General features: G+C 47.3%; 1 protein-coding gene across 13 annotated transcripts in view; it reads right to left on the reverse strand.

Moving 5' to 3' along the window:
• Positions 1-17,647, reverse strand: part of herc2 (HECT and RLD domain containing E3 ubiquitin protein ligase 2) — a 344,572-nt gene that overhangs the window by 133,868 nt on the left and 193,057 nt on the right. For all 13 annotated transcript variants that reach the window (XM_072477237.1, XM_072477227.1, XM_072477236.1 and 10 more), the window contains 9 exons: positions 16,295-16,437; positions 7,001-7,268; positions 5,641-5,810; positions 5,442-5,540; positions 5,153-5,321; positions 4,907-5,032; positions 4,633-4,741; positions 1,042-1,181; positions 27-217 (listed from right to left, as the gene is read on the reverse strand). In XM_072477237.1, the coding sequence (XP_072333338.1) occupies positions 27-217; positions 1,042-1,181; positions 4,633-4,741; positions 4,907-5,032; positions 5,153-5,321; positions 5,442-5,540; positions 5,641-5,810; positions 7,001-7,268; positions 16,295-16,437 (1,415 nt within the window). The remainder of the gene's footprint in view (positions 1-26; positions 218-1,041; positions 1,182-4,632; positions 4,742-4,906; positions 5,033-5,152; positions 5,322-5,441; positions 5,541-5,640; positions 5,811-7,000; positions 7,269-16,294; positions 16,438-17,647) is intronic.

The raw sequence follows: 17,647 nt of genomic DNA on the forward strand, positions 1-17,647 counted from the left end.
GGTCATGCCAGTGACTTCTCACTTACTTTTCCTTGCGAGCCTGAAGACTGCCAACACTGCCCAGAGCCATCAATCAGGCGGGATGCTTGACTGACAGATGAGGAAACTCCAAAATTCTTCACAATCCTTGACCAGTCGTCAAGCAACATTCCTCTCTCACAGCTGTAACGCTTATTCTGTTGTTTTCCTGAACGTCCGGCAAATACTGGTGATTGTCCTTTAAACCAAAAGAGAGACCATTACTAACACAACTATTTTATAATGCTGCCAGACAATTGGATTGGCAAAATCATGAACAAAATAGCTTTATTTCTCAGCAATGAATGCAGAATCATTGAGGCCACAAAAATAAAAAAGATATGCCAACAGGAAACCTATAGAATTGGAGAGATTTGAGTGAAATAGATCTGTCTTTCACCCATACAGCTACTTAAAGTGCAAATACTGATAGAATGCAAAACATTTTGCACAACAATTGCTTCATATTTCAGTGAAACAAATATCTTCCTTACTAACCATATGAAAATAGAACCAACTTTTGATAACGTTACGTAGCTATATTATTAACTGTAACATAGTCCCTGCATAGCAGAATTAGTAGCCAAGTTGGTGTGCGGCCATCTTTCCTTTTGGAAACGGTTATTACATTTTTGACATTTCATACAAAATAATATAAAAGACATGAACCATAACAAATATTCTTTAACAAGATTCCATCAACAAACACTTTTTACAAAGACTGTCACCTCCACCACACCCTCGCCCCCACACCCTCAAACTCTAGCATGTGTCAAATGCTTTGAAATACACTATGAACAGTCGTCATCTTCGAAAAAACTCCTCAATCGACGCTCTCGATGTGCATCTGATCTTCTCAAAGCACCACAAACTCCATTAAATGGTGTGCGGCCATCTTAATACTATTAAAAATATAATTGGATTTTTTTTTTGCTTCGTGATATGAAGCTCCAATCTATAAAATATAACTTGAAAAATACCTATATATACTTATTTACTAAGCAACCTTCCAGTGCCTCTTACCTGGCTCATTAATTCTGCCAAATGTATGCCTTGCGTTGTGTTTCCTAGTCTTGAAACAATTTTCACAGAAGTCAAAATCATCACAGTTTCTACATTTGAACCTGGGTCCATTCATTGGAAACATTTGACAGCCATCACACCTGTGTTTTGTAGGAAAACAGGGTAAAACAAAAGACTGATTAATGAAGCTAAATCAACTTTTAAATGTATATCTGTTTGTAATTTCTTATTCACTGTGATTCAACTTACACAGAAGTAAAGGCAGGTACCCAACTTAAACAAGGTGATCCCATTCTTCAAATGCCTCACAAAAGTTGTGACAGCAAGGAATTATTTTGCCTCATATTCCCAATTAAAGGAGTGAACAAGTGTATTCGGCCTAAAAACTTCCGAATCCAGATGAATGAGAGGTAATCTGAATCAAATATATAACATTCTTTTGGGGATTGTCAGGACAGATGCTGTAAAATAGATTCCTCTGGAAGGGCGGTCTAGAACTAGACGTCATAATCTCAGAATAAGCAATTGTCCATTTAGGACTGAGATGAGGAGAAATATTTTCAATCACAAAGGCTGCCAATCTTTCGCATTCCCTACCCTTAGACGATTGTGGATGCTCAGTCGTGGGATACCAAGGGAATCAAGGGATAGGGAGACAGTGTAGGTCATCAGCTATCACTTTTGTGAGCTGCGTAGCTGTTTAATGCCTTCTATATGTTACAGGAGGATTTGAGAATTCACTGTAGATAAATTATTTCATGGGATGTGGGCGTCGCTGGCTGAGCCAACATTTATTGCCTACCCCTAATTGCCCTTGAACTGAGTGGCTTGCTGTGCCCATTTTAAGGACATTTTTAGAGTCAACCACACTGCTGTGAATCTGGAGTCACATGCAGGCCAGGCCAGGCATGGACGGCATATTTCCTCCCCTAAAGGATGCTAGGGAACCAAACGGGTTTTTACGACAACTGACAATGGTTTTGCAGTCATCGTAATTCCAAATTTTTGTTGAATTCAAATTTCACCATCTGCCATGGTGGGATTCGAACCTGGGTCCGCAGAGCATTACCTTGGAATACTAATCTCTGGATTACTAATCCAGTGACAATACCACTATGTACAATGCCACTGACTCCCCTAATGTGAAGTCCTTGAAAAGCAGACAAAAATCCAGGAAGGGATTGCTCGCTAAATGAAATCAAAATAATGTGTATGGGCCAGATCAGACTCAATGTTTGATGGGGCAGAAACCAGACAAAAGGAATTCAGACCATGTGTGGTAAAAGAAACAGACAAGGAACTGAGTGAAGAAGCATATTTGAGGAGCTTGGAGATGGATGATAGTCAGTAAGGTGGATAGAATGAGGGTTATTTTTAAAGGCGAGGAAGTGACCAAAATCTTGAAGGGGGGGAAAAAAGTCAATAGGAGCAGCTGACAATTTCAGTAAACATTCAGCTAAGTGTTAAGAACAGATGGGCCAAAGGGGTGTTTTAAAGAGATATTGATGAGTCTTACAGCAGGGGAGGCAAGAATCTGGTGGAGAGAAAGTTGTTGAGCAGTCAAAAGCTCAATGAGCCACATGAGGTGTGGGGCTTTCATGAAGGGGTGTCTGATGAGAGCCCAGATGGTCGATGGGTGGGCAGAAACAAAGTATAATGGGTATGGTCTGAACATGAGAAAACTGAAGCAAATCCTGGAAGTCAAGAAACTTAACAGCTTCTAACAGCATAGTATGGCGCTGCGGGCGGCGGTAGAACCTATTTTGATGGTGGTGGTAATTGTGTATCAATTGTGTTCAGTTATATTCAGGAGTTTCATCAATGATCTTCACTCTATCAGAACGTAAAACGGGGGATGTTTGCCAATGATCATAGTATTCAGCACCATTTGTGACTCCTCAGATACTGAAGCAGTCCGCAACCATGTCCATATGCAGCAAGACCAGGACAACATTCAGGTTTGGGTTGATAAGTGGCAAATAACATTTGCATTACACAAGTGCCAGGCAATGACCATCTCCAACACAACGGAATTTAACCATCTCTTGTTGGCATTGAACGGTTGACCATCACAACATTCTCCAATATCATTGACCCGAAACTTAAATGGCCAACCATATAACTACTGTGCTGCAGCAGCAGGTCAGAGGTTGGAAATTGTGCGATGAGTAACTCACCTCCTGACTCTCCATACCCTCCATCTATCCACTCCAGCATCTACAACATAGGAATTAGGAGCAGGAGTAGCCCATTTGGCTCCTAAAACCTGCTCCTCTACTCAATAAGATTGTGGCTGATCAGAATATAACCTCAACTCCACATTCTCACCGTAGCACAGTGGGCTAAACAGCTGACTTGTAATGCAGAACAAGGCCAGCAGCGCGGGTTCAATTCCCATACCGGCCTCCCCGAACAGGTGCCGGATTGTGGAGACTAGGGGCTTTTCACAGTAACTTATGAGCGATTATTATTATTTTTAATATAACCGGGTTAATTTTCTCCCCCTTGCTCATCAAGAATCTATCCAGCTCTGCCTTAAAAATGAACAAAGACTGTACCGCTTTTTGACAAGAGAGTTCCAAGGACTCATCACCCTCAGAGAAAACATTTCTCCTCATCTGTCCTAATCGGGCAATCATTTATTTGTAAATAGTGACAAGTCAGGAGTGCAATGGAATACTCTCCACTTGCTTGAATTTAGTGTGACTCCAACAACACAAGAATCTTGATACCATCCAGAACAAGCAGCCTATTTGAGTGGCACCTCATGTTAAAAATTCACTCCCTCCACCACCAGTGCAAAGTGATAGTTGGTGTGAACCAAATACTGGATGGCCACAACTCATCAAACCTCCTTCAACTGTGCCTTTCAAATCCACAACCTCTGCCGCAAAGGAGAAGGTTGACAGGTGCATGAGAACACCACCGCCTGCAGGTTTCCTGCCAAGCTAGGCACCATCCTGACTTCGAACTATACAATTCCCTCACTGTCGCTGGGTCAAAATCTTGGAGCACCCTTCCTAACAGAATTGTGGGTGTAACTACACCAGATGCGGTGTAGCGGCTCAAGAAGGTAGTTCACTGCCACCTTCACAAGGACAATTAGGGATAGACAGCAAATGCTGGCATTGCCTGCAACGCTCATATGCAATGGGCATTTGCCCATCCCCGAGGGCATTTAAGATTAAACCACATTGCTGTGGATCTGGAGTCACATGTAGGCCAGACTAGGTAAGGATGGAAGATTTCCTTCCCTCAAGGACATTAGTGAACCAGATGGGTTTTTCCAATCGGCAATGGTTTTGTGGTCACTTTTAATTCCAGATTTTTTTTATTGAGTTCAAATTACACCAACTGCCCTGGTGGGATTCGAACCCAGGACCCCAGACCACTACCCTGGGTCTCCGGATTACTAGACCAGTGACAATACCACAATGCATTGCCTCCCCCCCGAGCCTCATAAAAACAGGAGAGGAAATACTGTAAATTAGCGTTCTTATAATAGGATTTTTTTTTCTTCTTATTTTAAAGGAGAACTAGAAAAGATGATTAAAAAGCACTAGTTCGGTTAAGATTTTTGAAATTCCTTACGTAACTCCTGGATGAATACTGGGCACCAGCTCCATTTCAGACAATAGACCAGTCCAGTGAGACTGCTGAGGGAAATCAACAATAACATCCTTCCCGTTGGCACTAAATGCTGAAAAGAAATGCAAGATTATTAAATGCATCACCGCAAACCAACAGTAGATTTCTGCAGCTTATTTTGTAGCAGCTTTCCACTCATTGAATCAAAACACTGCACAGTCTGCACAATTATTTTTGATGAAGCAGATGGCAAAAAATGCAAGCATAACTCATTTACCTTTCACAATTCCCACACTCCTGTGGGTAACTGATCCCCACTTGTACTTTGGTGTGGTAACTGAAGCCTTAACCCGCACTTTATCGGCAATCTTTATGTGGGAGGTTGAATTCTGTGGCGGGAAACCTGAAGGATGAAATAAAAGCAATGAAAATTAAAAAGCTCCTGAGTTGCCCTGTAAAAGATAGCAAGAGCAACAACCACTATCTAGTACTGGCATCTTTGATTAGTGCACTATGAACCTACCCAATAGTTCAACATGAATGTATCTGACCCAGTAAGTGCCACCTTTTTGCTGCCAGTCACACTGCACATTTAGATCGTGTAATCCATCTCGATCCAGTTTTATTACTTTTCCCATATCTCCCTCGCAAACCTCTTCATAAGTTCTACAGCATCGGACCATCATTCCCACCTGCAGAGTACGATAAAGCATAAAATAAATAATGCATTATTTCAATTAATATTAAAAATGTTAATTACACAGAAAACCAAATGCAGTAGATCAATATTTAAACTTCAGGACAACCCGTACCTGAATATTCTCCCTTACATATACAGCATAATCATCATTGCTCAAGAAATCTCCACGTTTCTTATAGGTTTGGCTTTCAGTCACCACAGCAGCCCAAGGCTACAAAATTAAGAACATGGTGTTAATACAACTTGAACATAGCTCTCAAATGACTCCAATGTTATTAAAATTTGCTAAGTACATCCTGTTTCAAAATTACATTCGGTAGAGTTGGTTGAGGACCAATCACGGTATAAACAGCTTCAGCCTCTTCTACTTCTTCTAGAATCTCTTCGTCGGAGTACTCCGATAAAGTGCTCTCCGCATCAGAAAGCTCTGCGATCTGTACATCAGGGTGATCTAACAGCCAACCGACCAATGCTTCCACACCTTCAAAATAAAATTTGGGACAAAAATAGATGGTAAACTGTTTCTGGTGCAATTGGGCTTGATGTTGCTTTTGTCATGGAAATGAACACACAAGAGGTCTGAGGCTACCCTTCAACTTTATCACTTTCAGTTAACTTTCATCTATGCATTAATGTTGTTCTTTCTCAACGTGGGTCAATCAACTTTGAAACAAAATCTGTTTACATAGTAAATTGGAAATTTGCACATTTTTAATAGGTTTGGCTTTTAGTCACCACAGTATTCCACAGCAGCACTATTAAAAACAGGGCACTATTGTGATACTTTGAAGGCCAAATTATCCATGTCATGAAAATGTCATGCATCAGAAAAAAAGCAATTGATTTTAACCAAAATCCCATCTCAAATGTAACATTTCTAGCTTCCCACTTCCAAAACACCAAGTTTACATGATCATGAAGATGACTTTGTCCCAGATAAAATAAATCTGACATATACTTCAAAATAAAGTATGTTTTTGGACATGTCCACTTCAACTGGCATCAATAATCTAACATCCAGTGCTGCAGAATACTTACCATTAATATATTACGTCACAGACTGGTGGCTATGCATTTTAAGTTATTGAGCGGGATTCTCCGTCGATGGGATCCTCCTCTTCGACAGCAGTGCACTCACACCCATGGGTTGCCCAACGGTGTGGGATGGCCACAATGGGAAACCCCATTGGCCGGCTGCCGGAAAGGAGGATCCCGCTGCCGACGGAGGCTGGCAGGTCGGAGAATCCTGCCTAATATTCCGCAATACTGCACAAATTACAAAAAAATCTCAAGAAAACCAGGTCTTGCAAATTCTGAGTCTATTCACTTCTACATGGAGGTTAAACAAAAGAGAAACGACAATACTTACCCTAACTTTTCTATTAACTCAATTAGATATACTCTAAAAATTGCAAGCGAGTGCCCAAGTCCCATTCACCATGAGCCGAAACTTCCAGTGGGGGTATTTTAGCGTTGCACATGGTGAATATGCAAATGAATCAACTCACTAGCAACTATTTCTGAAACTGCACTCAGTTATGTTACAATTTTCCAACAGCCCAGTCCTTACTTGGGTCTGGACCAAACATTTATTTAAAACAACAATATAATGCAAGATGTAAAAATGCTTGCTGGTATCAAAATAGGATTATTCGTATTGCAATTTATTACCTGGTAATCCCGCAGCATTCCCAGAGCCTCCTGTAAGTGATTTTAGTGCAAATTCGATATTCTTCCGACCAAATCCCATTTCCATTAGTTGAGCCACAATGGGTAAAGGTGGAGGGGGAGAAGGCTTGCGCTTCTTGTGTTTTATAGGTCGTACAGGCTGCATTGTAACAGGTGTTGTAGCTTCACTCGAACTGCTGTCATCAAATACAGGCGTAGATGGATGGGTAGATTCCACTGCCAAGAACTGACAAATAGCAAGGGCTGCCGCCTGACAAAAGAGACAGTGTAAAGACCAAAATGTTTACCAAAAACTACATAAACAAATATAATACTCATGGAACTGTATCGTCACTTTATGACTGCTGCTGGATCAAAATCCGCGAACTCCCTTCTTTACATCACTGAAACAGTACCTGCACCAGATAGACTGCAATGGTTTACGGCAGGGGCTCTTCACCAGCTTCTCAAGGGCAATTAGTGACGGAAAACAAATGCTGGCCATATTAACGATGCCCTCATCCATTGAAAGACTATTATGGTACCCTCCCCGGCCTCCACACAAGTCAGATACAGTGTGCTCATGAGGTGCTCCATCTGACATGACCTGAACCGACTGGGCACTTTACAGTTTTCTGGACTCAACACAGAGTTAATCAGTCATAGATCACAACCTCTGTCCTATTTTTTTTCATCTTTCTTTGCTGCTTTGGTTTTCCTCTGGTTTCACTCTTATGTCCTTTACTTTAAATTCGGACAGCAGCTATCCTATCATTCATATCTCTTCTAAAAATAAAAACATATACCTTTCTTTTTTATTTGTCCCATTAGCACTTCCTTTGGCCTTGCAGTACGGAACCTTTAGTCATTTAATCTCTCCTATCCTCCAACCTATCGTAGACCCTCTTTGCCGCCTGCACCCCATTACACTTCTGACTTTCCCCAGTTCTGATGAAAGGTGCCATCAAGCTGAAATGTCAAATCTGTTTCCCTCTCCATAGTTGGTGCCAGACCCGCTGAGTATTTTGAGTATTTTGTTTTTATTTTATGTGTTAAATAAGCCCCTGAACAGAGCTGGGAACAAGGCCCAAGGTCCACTTCCACTGGATGCTGCTCCAAATGGTCACAGTGCCAGCATCTCTACATGGACAATATTGTAGGGCTATTTGCATCCATCCTATGCTGGTTGCATTAGTTGACCCCACTTTTAACTCATACGGATGTAATAGTCACATTTCCCATAGCTGACTTCCGGGTGCGACTATGCAGAGCTAGGTCGCATGTTCGGTAGATCCTACTTGGAACGGACTTTTGGGCTCTTTACAGGGCCCCCACGGCATTTGTTTGACATTACCCGGTGTGGGAAGAAGACTGCAACATTCCCCCGACAGTGTCCCCCAGGAATGGCATGTCTCTTGGTTACCAAACCCGGCAGAAACAGTAAAGGATTTGGCTGTAACTGCAGGATAAACAGAGCCTCGTCCAACATGCAGGCGGGGGAAAGGCAAGCTTAAAGCTGCAAGCTGACTTGAGGGCCTTTATTAAAGGCGAATTCTAGCAGCAGAGGGAACAACTGTGAAAAGATCTACCAAGGCCACTAAAGAAACGGGGATGAGGCTTCCGGTGGCGGCCACGGAGGGGTAGGTCGCGCATTCGGCAGCTCCCGTCTGGAACGGACTCTCAGACCTTTTTCAGGAGTTTCCACAGACTTTTTGGGGCAGATTGGTGAAGCGAACACTGCCAAAAGGATTCCCTCTCGAGACTTCCGGCTGCAGCTATGCGGAGCTAAGTCGCACATTCGGGGCTCCCGCAAAAATGGACTTTTGGGCTCCTTTCAGGGCACCCAAGGGCATTTTTTCGACGTTTCCCGGTGTGGGAAGGAGTTAATAATAGCTCCCCGTCAGTATATGGCTTTAACTAGGAGCGGGGTGACAAAAAAGGTGGTGGTGGACCAGAAGAAGGGAGGGAAGAAGGACAAACTGGTGGCGGGCGGACACCAGGCAGCGTGGAGGCAGTGGGCGGAGGAGCAACAGGAGGGTATCCAGCGCTGCCTCAGAGAGATTAAAACGGACCTGCTAGAGCCAATGAAGGCTTCTATTGATAAGCTGCTGGAGATACAGACGGCCCAGGGGGGTGGCGATCCGAGAGGCTCGACAAAAGATCTCTGACAATGAGGACGAGATCTTAGGCCTGACGGTAAAGGTGGAAGCGCACGAGGCGCTCCACAAGAAAAGGCAGGAGCGGTTCGAGGAGAGAGAGAATCGGTCGAGGCGGAAGAATCTGCAGATTCTGGGCCTCCCGGAGGGGCTGGAGGGGCCGGACGTGGGGGCCTATGTGGTAAACCATGTTGAACTCGCTGATGGGAGCGGGGTCCTTCCAAGGGCCCCTGGAGCTGGAAGGGGCCCATAGAGTGTTGGCGAGGAGGCCCAAGGCTAACGAGCCTCCGTGGGCGGTGCTGGTGCGGTTCCATCGGTTCGTTGATCGGGAGTGTGTACTCAGGTGGGCCAAGAAGGAGAGGAGCAGCAGGTGGGAGAACACGGAGGTTCGGATATATCAGGACTGGAGTGCGGAGGTGGTGATGAGGGCCGGGTACAATCGAGTGAAGGCGGTGCTGCACAGGAAGGGGGTGAGGTTTGGCATGTTGCAGCCGGCGCGACTGTGGGTTACCTACAAGGACCGGCACCATTATTTTGAGTCTCCGGAGGAGGCGTGGGCCTTTGTTCAGGCCGAGAAGCTGGGCACAGACTGAGGGTCGGGATGGGCGATTGGGGACTGCGGTGGATATGTTATGCCTATTTTTGGTTTGGGGGGGGGGGGGGGGGGGGCCTTTGCATTGTTTTGGGGGAGGGGGACCGGGGCAGGGAAGGGATGATTGTTTCCCGTGCTTAGAACGGAGGGGGGGGGGGGGAGGGGGAGAGCCTGTGGATGGGGAGTGGGAGAGGAGGGTGTGCCATACAATGGGAGGAGTCGAAGGGGAGGCGGGAGTGGCCAGGGTCAGCTGACTTCCAGAAGTGCAATGGGGGGAGTAAACCAGCTAGGATGGGTCCTAGCCGGGGGGGGGGGGGGGGGGGGGGGGGGGGGGGGGGGGGGTCGAGTTGCCACTGCTAAGGTCAAGGAGGAGCTGGAGCGAGTGGGGGGGGGGCGGGGGTGTCGAGATGGGGGTATGCCGCTCGGGAACAGGCCGGGTGTGGGGTGCGGGCGCGAGGCTGGCCGAGGAGGGGTCATGGCGAGTCGGCGGGGGAGGGGAGCGGGTAGCCCCCTGATCCGGCTGATAACCTGGAATGTAAGGGGACTGAATGGGCCGGTTAAGCGGGCCCACGTATTCGCGCACCTGAAGGGGCTCAAGGCGGATGTGGTTATGCTCCAGGAGACACACCTGAAGGTGGCAGACCAGGTAAAACTGAGGAAAGGGTGGGTAGGTCAGGTGTTTCATTCGGGGCTAGATGCCAAAAATCGAGGGGTGGCGATCTTGGTGGGAAAGAAGGTGTCATTCGAGACGTCGAGCATTGTGGCAGATAATGGCGGTAGGTACATAATGGTAAGTGGTCAGTTGCAGGGAGAGAGGGTGGTACTGGTCAATGTGTATGCTCCGAACTGGGACGATGCGGGTTTTATGCAGCGTATGTTGGGTCGGATCCCAGACTTGGAGGTGGGGGGCCTGATAATGGGGGGAGACTTTAACACGGTGTTGGATCCGGCACTGGATCGCTCCAGGTCTAGGACGGGTAGGAAGCTGGCGGCGGCTAGAGTGTTGAGGGGATTTATAGACGAAATGGGAGGGGTGGACCCTTGGAGATTTGCAAGGCCGTGGGCTAGGGAATTTTCATGCTTCTCACATGTCCATAAGGCTTATTCTCGAATCGACTTTTTCATTTTGAGTAGAGCGCTGATAGCGAGAGTAGAGGATATTGAGTATTCGGCAACAGCCATTTCGGACCACGCTCCGCATTGGGTGGACTTGGAGATGGGGGAGGAGAGGGACCAGCGCCCGCTGTGGCGCTTGGAGGTGGGGCTGTTGGCGGACGAGGAGGTGAGCGAGTGGGTCCGAGGAAGTATAGAGAGGTACTTGGAGACCAACGACAACGGGGAGGTCCGAGTGGGGATGGTATGGGAGGCACTGAAGGCGGTGGTGAGGGGAGAGTTGATCTCCATTAGGGCCCACAAGGAGCGGAGGGAGCGGGTGGAGAGGGAGAGGCTGGAGGGGAAGATGGTGAGCAGAGGCAGGAGGTATGCGGAAGAGCCTGAGGAAGGATTGTTGAGGAAGAGGCGCAGCCTCCAGGCCGAATTCGACCTGGTGACCACCAGGAAGGCGGAGGTGCAGTGGAGGAAGGCCCAGGGGGCGGTCTACGAGTATGGGGAAAAGGCAAGTCGGATGCTGGCGTATCAGCTTCGGAAGCGGGACGCTAGGGTGATCAGGGGAGTTAAGGACAGGGGAGTGAGCGTGGTGCGGAGTGGGGTTGGCATCAATGGGGTCTTCAGGGACTTCTACGAGGAATTGTACCGATTCAAGCCCCCACGGGAGGAGGGAGGGATGGGCCGTTTTCTGGACCAATTGAGGTTTCCAAAGGTGGAAGAGGGACTGGTGGCGGGACTGGGGGCCCCGATTGGGCTGGAGGAGCTGATCAAAGGGATAGGAAGCATGCAGGCGGGGAAAGCACAGAGGCCGGACGGTTTCCCGGTCGAGTTCTATAAAAAAATATATGGACCTGTTGGGCTCGCTGTTAGTTACGACCTTTAATGAGGCAAGGGAGCGGGGGGGGGGGCTTTTACCCCCGACGATGTCCCGGGCACTGATCTCCTTGATCCTGAAGCGGGACAAGGATCCCCTGCAATGTGGGTCTTACAGACCAATTTCCTTGCTAAATGTAGATGCCAAGGTGCTGGCGAAGGTCTTAGCCACGAGGATTAAGGATTGTGTGTCACAGATCATCCATGAAGACCAGGTGGGGTTTGTGAAGGGGAGACAGTTGAACGCGAATTTGCGGAGGCCTTTGAACGCTATCATGATGCTGGCGAGGGAGGGGGAGGCGGAGATAGCGGTGGGAATGGACGCTGAGAAAGCCTTCGATAGGATAGAGTGGGGGTACCTGTGGGAGGTGCTGAAGAGGTTCGGGTTTGGGGAGGGGTTTGTCAGGTGGGTTAGGCTGTTGTATGAGGTCCCGATGGTGAGTGTGGCCACAAATAGGAGGAGGTCCGAGTACTTTCGGTTGCACCGAGGGACGAGACAGGGGTGTCCCCTGTCCCCCTGCTCTTCGCACTGGCGATTGAACCCCTGGCTATGGCACTGAGAGAGTCAAGGAACTGGAGGGGGTTGGTGCGGGGTGGAGAGGAGCATAGGGTCTCGCTTTATGCGGACGACCTGCTGCTGTATGTGGCCGACCTACTGGGAGGAATGCCAGAGGTAATGAGGATCCTTAGGGAATTCGGGGACTTTTCGGGGTACAAGCTCAATATGGGGAAGTGCGAGCTGTTCGTAGTTCAGCTAGGGGACCAGGAGAGGGGGATTGGCGAGCTCCCACTAAAAAGGGTGGAGAGGAGCTTCAGATATTTGGGGGTCCAGGTGGCTAGGAGCTGGGAGGCCCTGCATAGGCTTAACTTTACAAGGCTGGTGGAGCAAGTGAGGAGGAGTTCAAGAGGTGGGACACATGGCCGCTGTCCTTGGAGGGTAGGGTGCAGTCAATCAAAATGACGGTGCGCCCAAGGTTTTTGTTCCTGTTCCAGTGCCTCCCAGTGTTTATCCCCAAGGCTTTTTTCAGGCGGGTTAACAGGAGTATAATGGGGTTTGTGTGGGCGCGAGGGACTCCGAGGGTGAGAAGGGTGTTCCTGGAGCGGAGTAGAGATAGGGGGTCTGGCGCTGCCCAATCTCTGTGGGTACTACTGGGCTGCCAATGCGACAATGGTGCGCAAGTGGGTGATGGAGGGGGAGGGGGCTGCATGGAAGAGGCTGGAGACGGCATCCTGTGTGGGTACGAGTCTGGGGGCGCTGGAAACGGCACCGCTGCCGCTCCCTCCAAGGAGGTATACCACGAGCCCGGTGGTGGCAGCGGCCCTCAAAATTTGGGGGCAGTGGAGGTGGCATGGGGGGGGGGGGGGGGGGGGGGGGAGTTGGGGTCTCGGCGTGGACCCCATTACAGGGGAACCACCGGTTCGCCGAGGAAGAACAGGTGGAGGGTTTTCGGGGTGGCACAGGGCAGGGATACGAAAGTTGGGGGACCTGTTTGTGGACGGGAAGTTCGCGAGCTTGGGTGAGCTGGAGGAGAAGTGCGGGCTCCCCCCCGGGGAACACCTTCAGGTACTTACAGGTAAGGGCGTTTGCCAGACAGCAGGTGGTGGAATTCCCGCGGCTACTGCCACACACAGTACAGGACAGGGTGCTCTCGGGGGGATGGGTGGGAGTGGGGAAGATCTCGGAAACTTACCAGGTGATTCAGGAGGAGGAGGAGGCCTCGGTGGTGGAGTTGAAAGGTAAGTGGGAGGAGGAGTTGGGAGAGGAGATCGAAGAGGGGAAGTGGACAGATACCCTAGGGAGGGTGAATTCTTCCTCTTCGTGCACGAGGCTCAGCCTCATACAGTTCAAGGTGCTGCGCAGGGCACACATGACCGGGACAAGGATGAGTCGGTTCTTTGGGGGTGAGGACAGGTGTGTTAGGTGCTCAGGGAGCCCAGCAAATCACACCCATATGTTCTGGGCATGCCCAGCGCTGGAGGAACTTTGGAAGGGCGTAGCGAGGACGGTGTCGAAGGTGGTAGGATCCAAGGTCAGACCGGGCTGGGGGCTCGCAATATTTGGGGTGGCAGAGGAGCCGGGAGTGCAGGAGGCGAAAGAGGCCGGAATTCTGGTCTTTGCGTCCCTGGTAGCCCGGCGAAGGATTCTCCTTCAGTGGAAAGATGCGAGGCCCCCCAAGCGTGGAATCCTGGATCAGCGATATGGCAGGGTTCATTAAATTGGAGAGGGTGAAATTCGCCTTGAATGGGTCGGTACAAGGGTTCTTTAGGCAGTGGCAACCGTTCTTAGACTTTCTGGCAGAACGATAGACGTTGGTCAATGGCAGCAGCAGCTCGGGGGGGGGGGGTGTAACTTTATCTTTGTTTATGTTATTTACACTGGAGGGTCTGAGGGGGTGTATACACCTGTTGTGTTAAGTCGGGGTGTTAATGTTAATTTGTTATTTATGTACAGGGGGGGGCGGATTGGGGGGTTGCTTTTTTTAGATTGTGTTTTGTACTTAACCCTGTTGGGTCCTTTTTTCTTTCTCATTTTGTTATTGATATTTTATGAAAACCTTTAATTAAAAAAATTTTTTTTTTTTTTTTTTTTAAAACATTTCCCATAGCTGAATAGGTAGCACGCTCGCCTATAAGTCGCAAGTTCTACTGAGGAGGTACTGAAGTGTGGGAAGTGCCATCTTTCAGATGAGGCATTAAACCAAGGCCCCATTTTCCTGCTAAGATAAAAGTAAAAGATCCACAATCGCACAGACAAACAGGAACCTTATCTCCAGTGCCCTGGCCAACATTTATTCCTCAATCAGCATCACAAAACTAATGAACGGGTCATTAACACATTGACGTTTCTGGGAGTTTGTTGAGTGCAGGTGGGCTGCCGCGTTTCTACAAACTTCAAAAAATGGTTTGAGATGTCAAAGGTTGTGAAATGCACTATATAAATGCCAGTTCTTTCTCGCTTTTTTAAATGCCAGGAGGCCCTCGGTGCAAATGCTCCCCAGTGCTTTGTGTAATGTTTGCGACCATTAACTGAGCAGAGAAAAATCAGGGCTAAATATGACAAACCGGGAAAGCTACTGGACCCAAACAGAACCATCTGCTTTTGCAGCATTTCCTTCAATTGCTTCTCTCGCTGTAAAACCTGTCTCTTGAGCTGCTGACGTTGGTGTTACTTAAGAAAATGCAAAGCAATTGAATAAAAATATTTGGTTTGCAAGATTGGAGGCTTGATACAACTTAACATTCTACCAGCAAAGAATTGAGAAAGGATCCAAAGTGTGGGACAATGGGAACAGAGACCAATTATACACAGGCATTAATCAAGCTGGGGAGAGATCTCTATATACTTTTCCAGGATTCTTTCACTGAGAACTCCCACTGCTCACAAGTAATCTGAACGAGTAGCAGCCAACCACAAACAGGCAATGTTATTAATGTTTCAACTGGGAGACAGCATGACATGTTTCCAAGTGATTTAATTCCCAATTCGATAAGCAGTTGAGTATCACTTCTCAGCAAATATATTTCTTTGTGTTGACTTGAACAGGAGTATTCTTTACCTTCAGCACTTTCGGCATTTAGTCTTTTGATTTTGAAGTTGACATTATAGAAGCTTTAGCTACAAAACTTGGAACCTCAGGTTCCAGGGTGGGAGGGATGGGGTCCAGCCCTTTCAGGGTTGCGTATGGCAGAATATTTATTAACACTATCCATAATAGTGGGCAGCCGGTAGCCTTGTGGATAGCACAATTGCTTCACAGCTCCAGGGTCCCAGGTTCGATTCCGGATTGGGTCACTGTCTGTGCGGAGTCTGCACGTCCTCCCCGTGTGTGCGTGGGTTTCCTCCGGGTGCTCCGGTTTCCTCCCACAGTCCAAAGATGTGCAGGTTAGGTGGATTGGCCATGATAAATTGCCCTTCGTGTCCAAAATTGCCCAAAGTGTTGGGTGGGGTTACTGGGTTATGGGGATAGGGTGGAGGTGTTGACCTTGGGTAGGGTGCTCTTTCCAAGAGCCGGTGCAGACTCGATGGGCCGAATTGCCTCCTTCTGCACTGTAAATTCTATGATATTCTGTGATGATAATACTACTTGGTGTCTTTAAAACATAATATTGAAGCAAATTAACAAAAGTGATAGGTAACTATTAGACAAGAATGTTTCAAAGTGGTAAAAATTCACTCCATAACAACACATGCAGCACTCTCAACGCACTGGCACTATGACATTTGCTGGATGACTTTTTTAATAAGCTCCCTGACAAATAGTCTATTCAAATTAGACTGCTTATTCAAAAAATAAATTCAGTGGGCAGCACAGTGGCTAGCATTGCTGCCTCACGGCGCTGAGGTCACAGGTTCGATCCCGGCTCTGGGTCACTGTCAGTGTGGAGTTTGCACATTCTCCAAGTGTTTGCGTGGGTTTCGCCCCCACAACCCAAAGATGTGCAGGGTAGGTGGATTGGCCATGCTAAATTGCACCTTCATTGGAAAAAATGAATTGGGTACACTAAATTTATTTTTATAAATAAATAAATTCAAGCTTCTATTTGTTAGGAAAGGCTTAAAAATCGAACCTCGAGCTCCTGCCTATCAAACACAGCTTTCACTGGTGATGGCTGCGTAGCTGCACTCAGCAGTTGCTGGAGTAAGATCAATGGGGGCTGTGGTCCCTCAGGTGAGAAGTCAGCAGTGTCTGGGGAGGAAACTGGTGCATCCTCTGAAATGAAGAGAGAAAATAGTAGTATTTAAATAAACAGTAAGAATATTAGGTGCAAGAAAACAGGCATCACATAACCTAACACTACTCGTTAAGGTTGGAATCCAGAAATCCAGCATTCTGAGATTTAGACTACGAAGTACGGCCTATTTTCTCAGCAATGTCATCCAGCTTCAGAAATAGGAGAACCAGATTTGGTATTGCAAATGTCAGGACCAGGTTTTAAGACCGCAGTCTCCCAAAACTGGACTTATAATAGGCACTGGTTCCATGACAGAGGCTGTCAAAAACGTGAGAGTGTTGAAATAAACACAGAATTAAATCACGTACGATATGGCAAAATTTCAAAAATACTTGGGAATTTACAATGAAGTTTTTAGCAGTTCTCATTTTGCACAAAGGCAAACACTTGGCTATAAGGTGCGGATTCGATCGAACAAACCCTTAAATTTCAAGAATTAGGTCAAAAGATTATTCCCACAATAATAAAACCCAAGCACTAGACTTTGATTTAGCCTGTACTTTAAAAGCAAGCAAAGTAATAAAGAGCAGTTCTATACAACACTTTGTCCTTGTGACCTCCTGAAACCTTTTTGATCTCATGAGGTGGTCGGAAATTTTCCGGAGTATTTTTTCATTCCTCCCAGGAGTGGGCAGCACGGTAGCCTTGTGGATAGCACAATTGCTTCACAGCTCCAGGGTCCCAGGTTCGATTCCATCTTGAGTCACTGTCTGTGCGGAGTCTGCACATCCTCCCCGTGTGTGCGTGGGTTTCCTCCGGGTGCTCCGGTTTCCTCCCACAGTCCAAAGATGTGCAGGTTAGGTGGATTGGCCATGATAAATTGCCCTTCGTGTCCAAAATTGCCCTTCGTGTTGAGTGGGGTTACTGGGTTATGGGGGTAGGGTGGAGGTGTTGACCTTGGGTAGGGTGCTCTTTCCAAGAGCCGGTGCAGACTTGATGGGCCGAATGGCCTCCTTCTGCACTGTAGATTCTATGATTAGACGGCAATAAGAGCAGGGGAGAGCCTGGTCCCAGTGTTCCAGGAATCAGGAGTGTTGAGGCAGGCTTGATGGAGCTTTTCCTTATGCTTGTTCAAAATCTAAACAGCTTTAATGTACTTAAATTGATTTAACTCTATAGTATTTATGAAATGGCAGGGTTTTGAAATCTTTTAAGGAAAGGGGGTAGGGGAAAGGAAACGAGAGTGCA

Source organism: Scyliorhinus torazame, chromosome 15 (genome assembly GCF_047496885.1).
Source record: "Scyliorhinus torazame isolate Kashiwa2021f chromosome 15, sScyTor2.1, whole genome shotgun sequence".
In the NCBI taxonomy this organism is placed as follows: domain Eukaryota; kingdom Metazoa; phylum Chordata; class Chondrichthyes; order Carcharhiniformes; family Scyliorhinidae; genus Scyliorhinus; species Scyliorhinus torazame.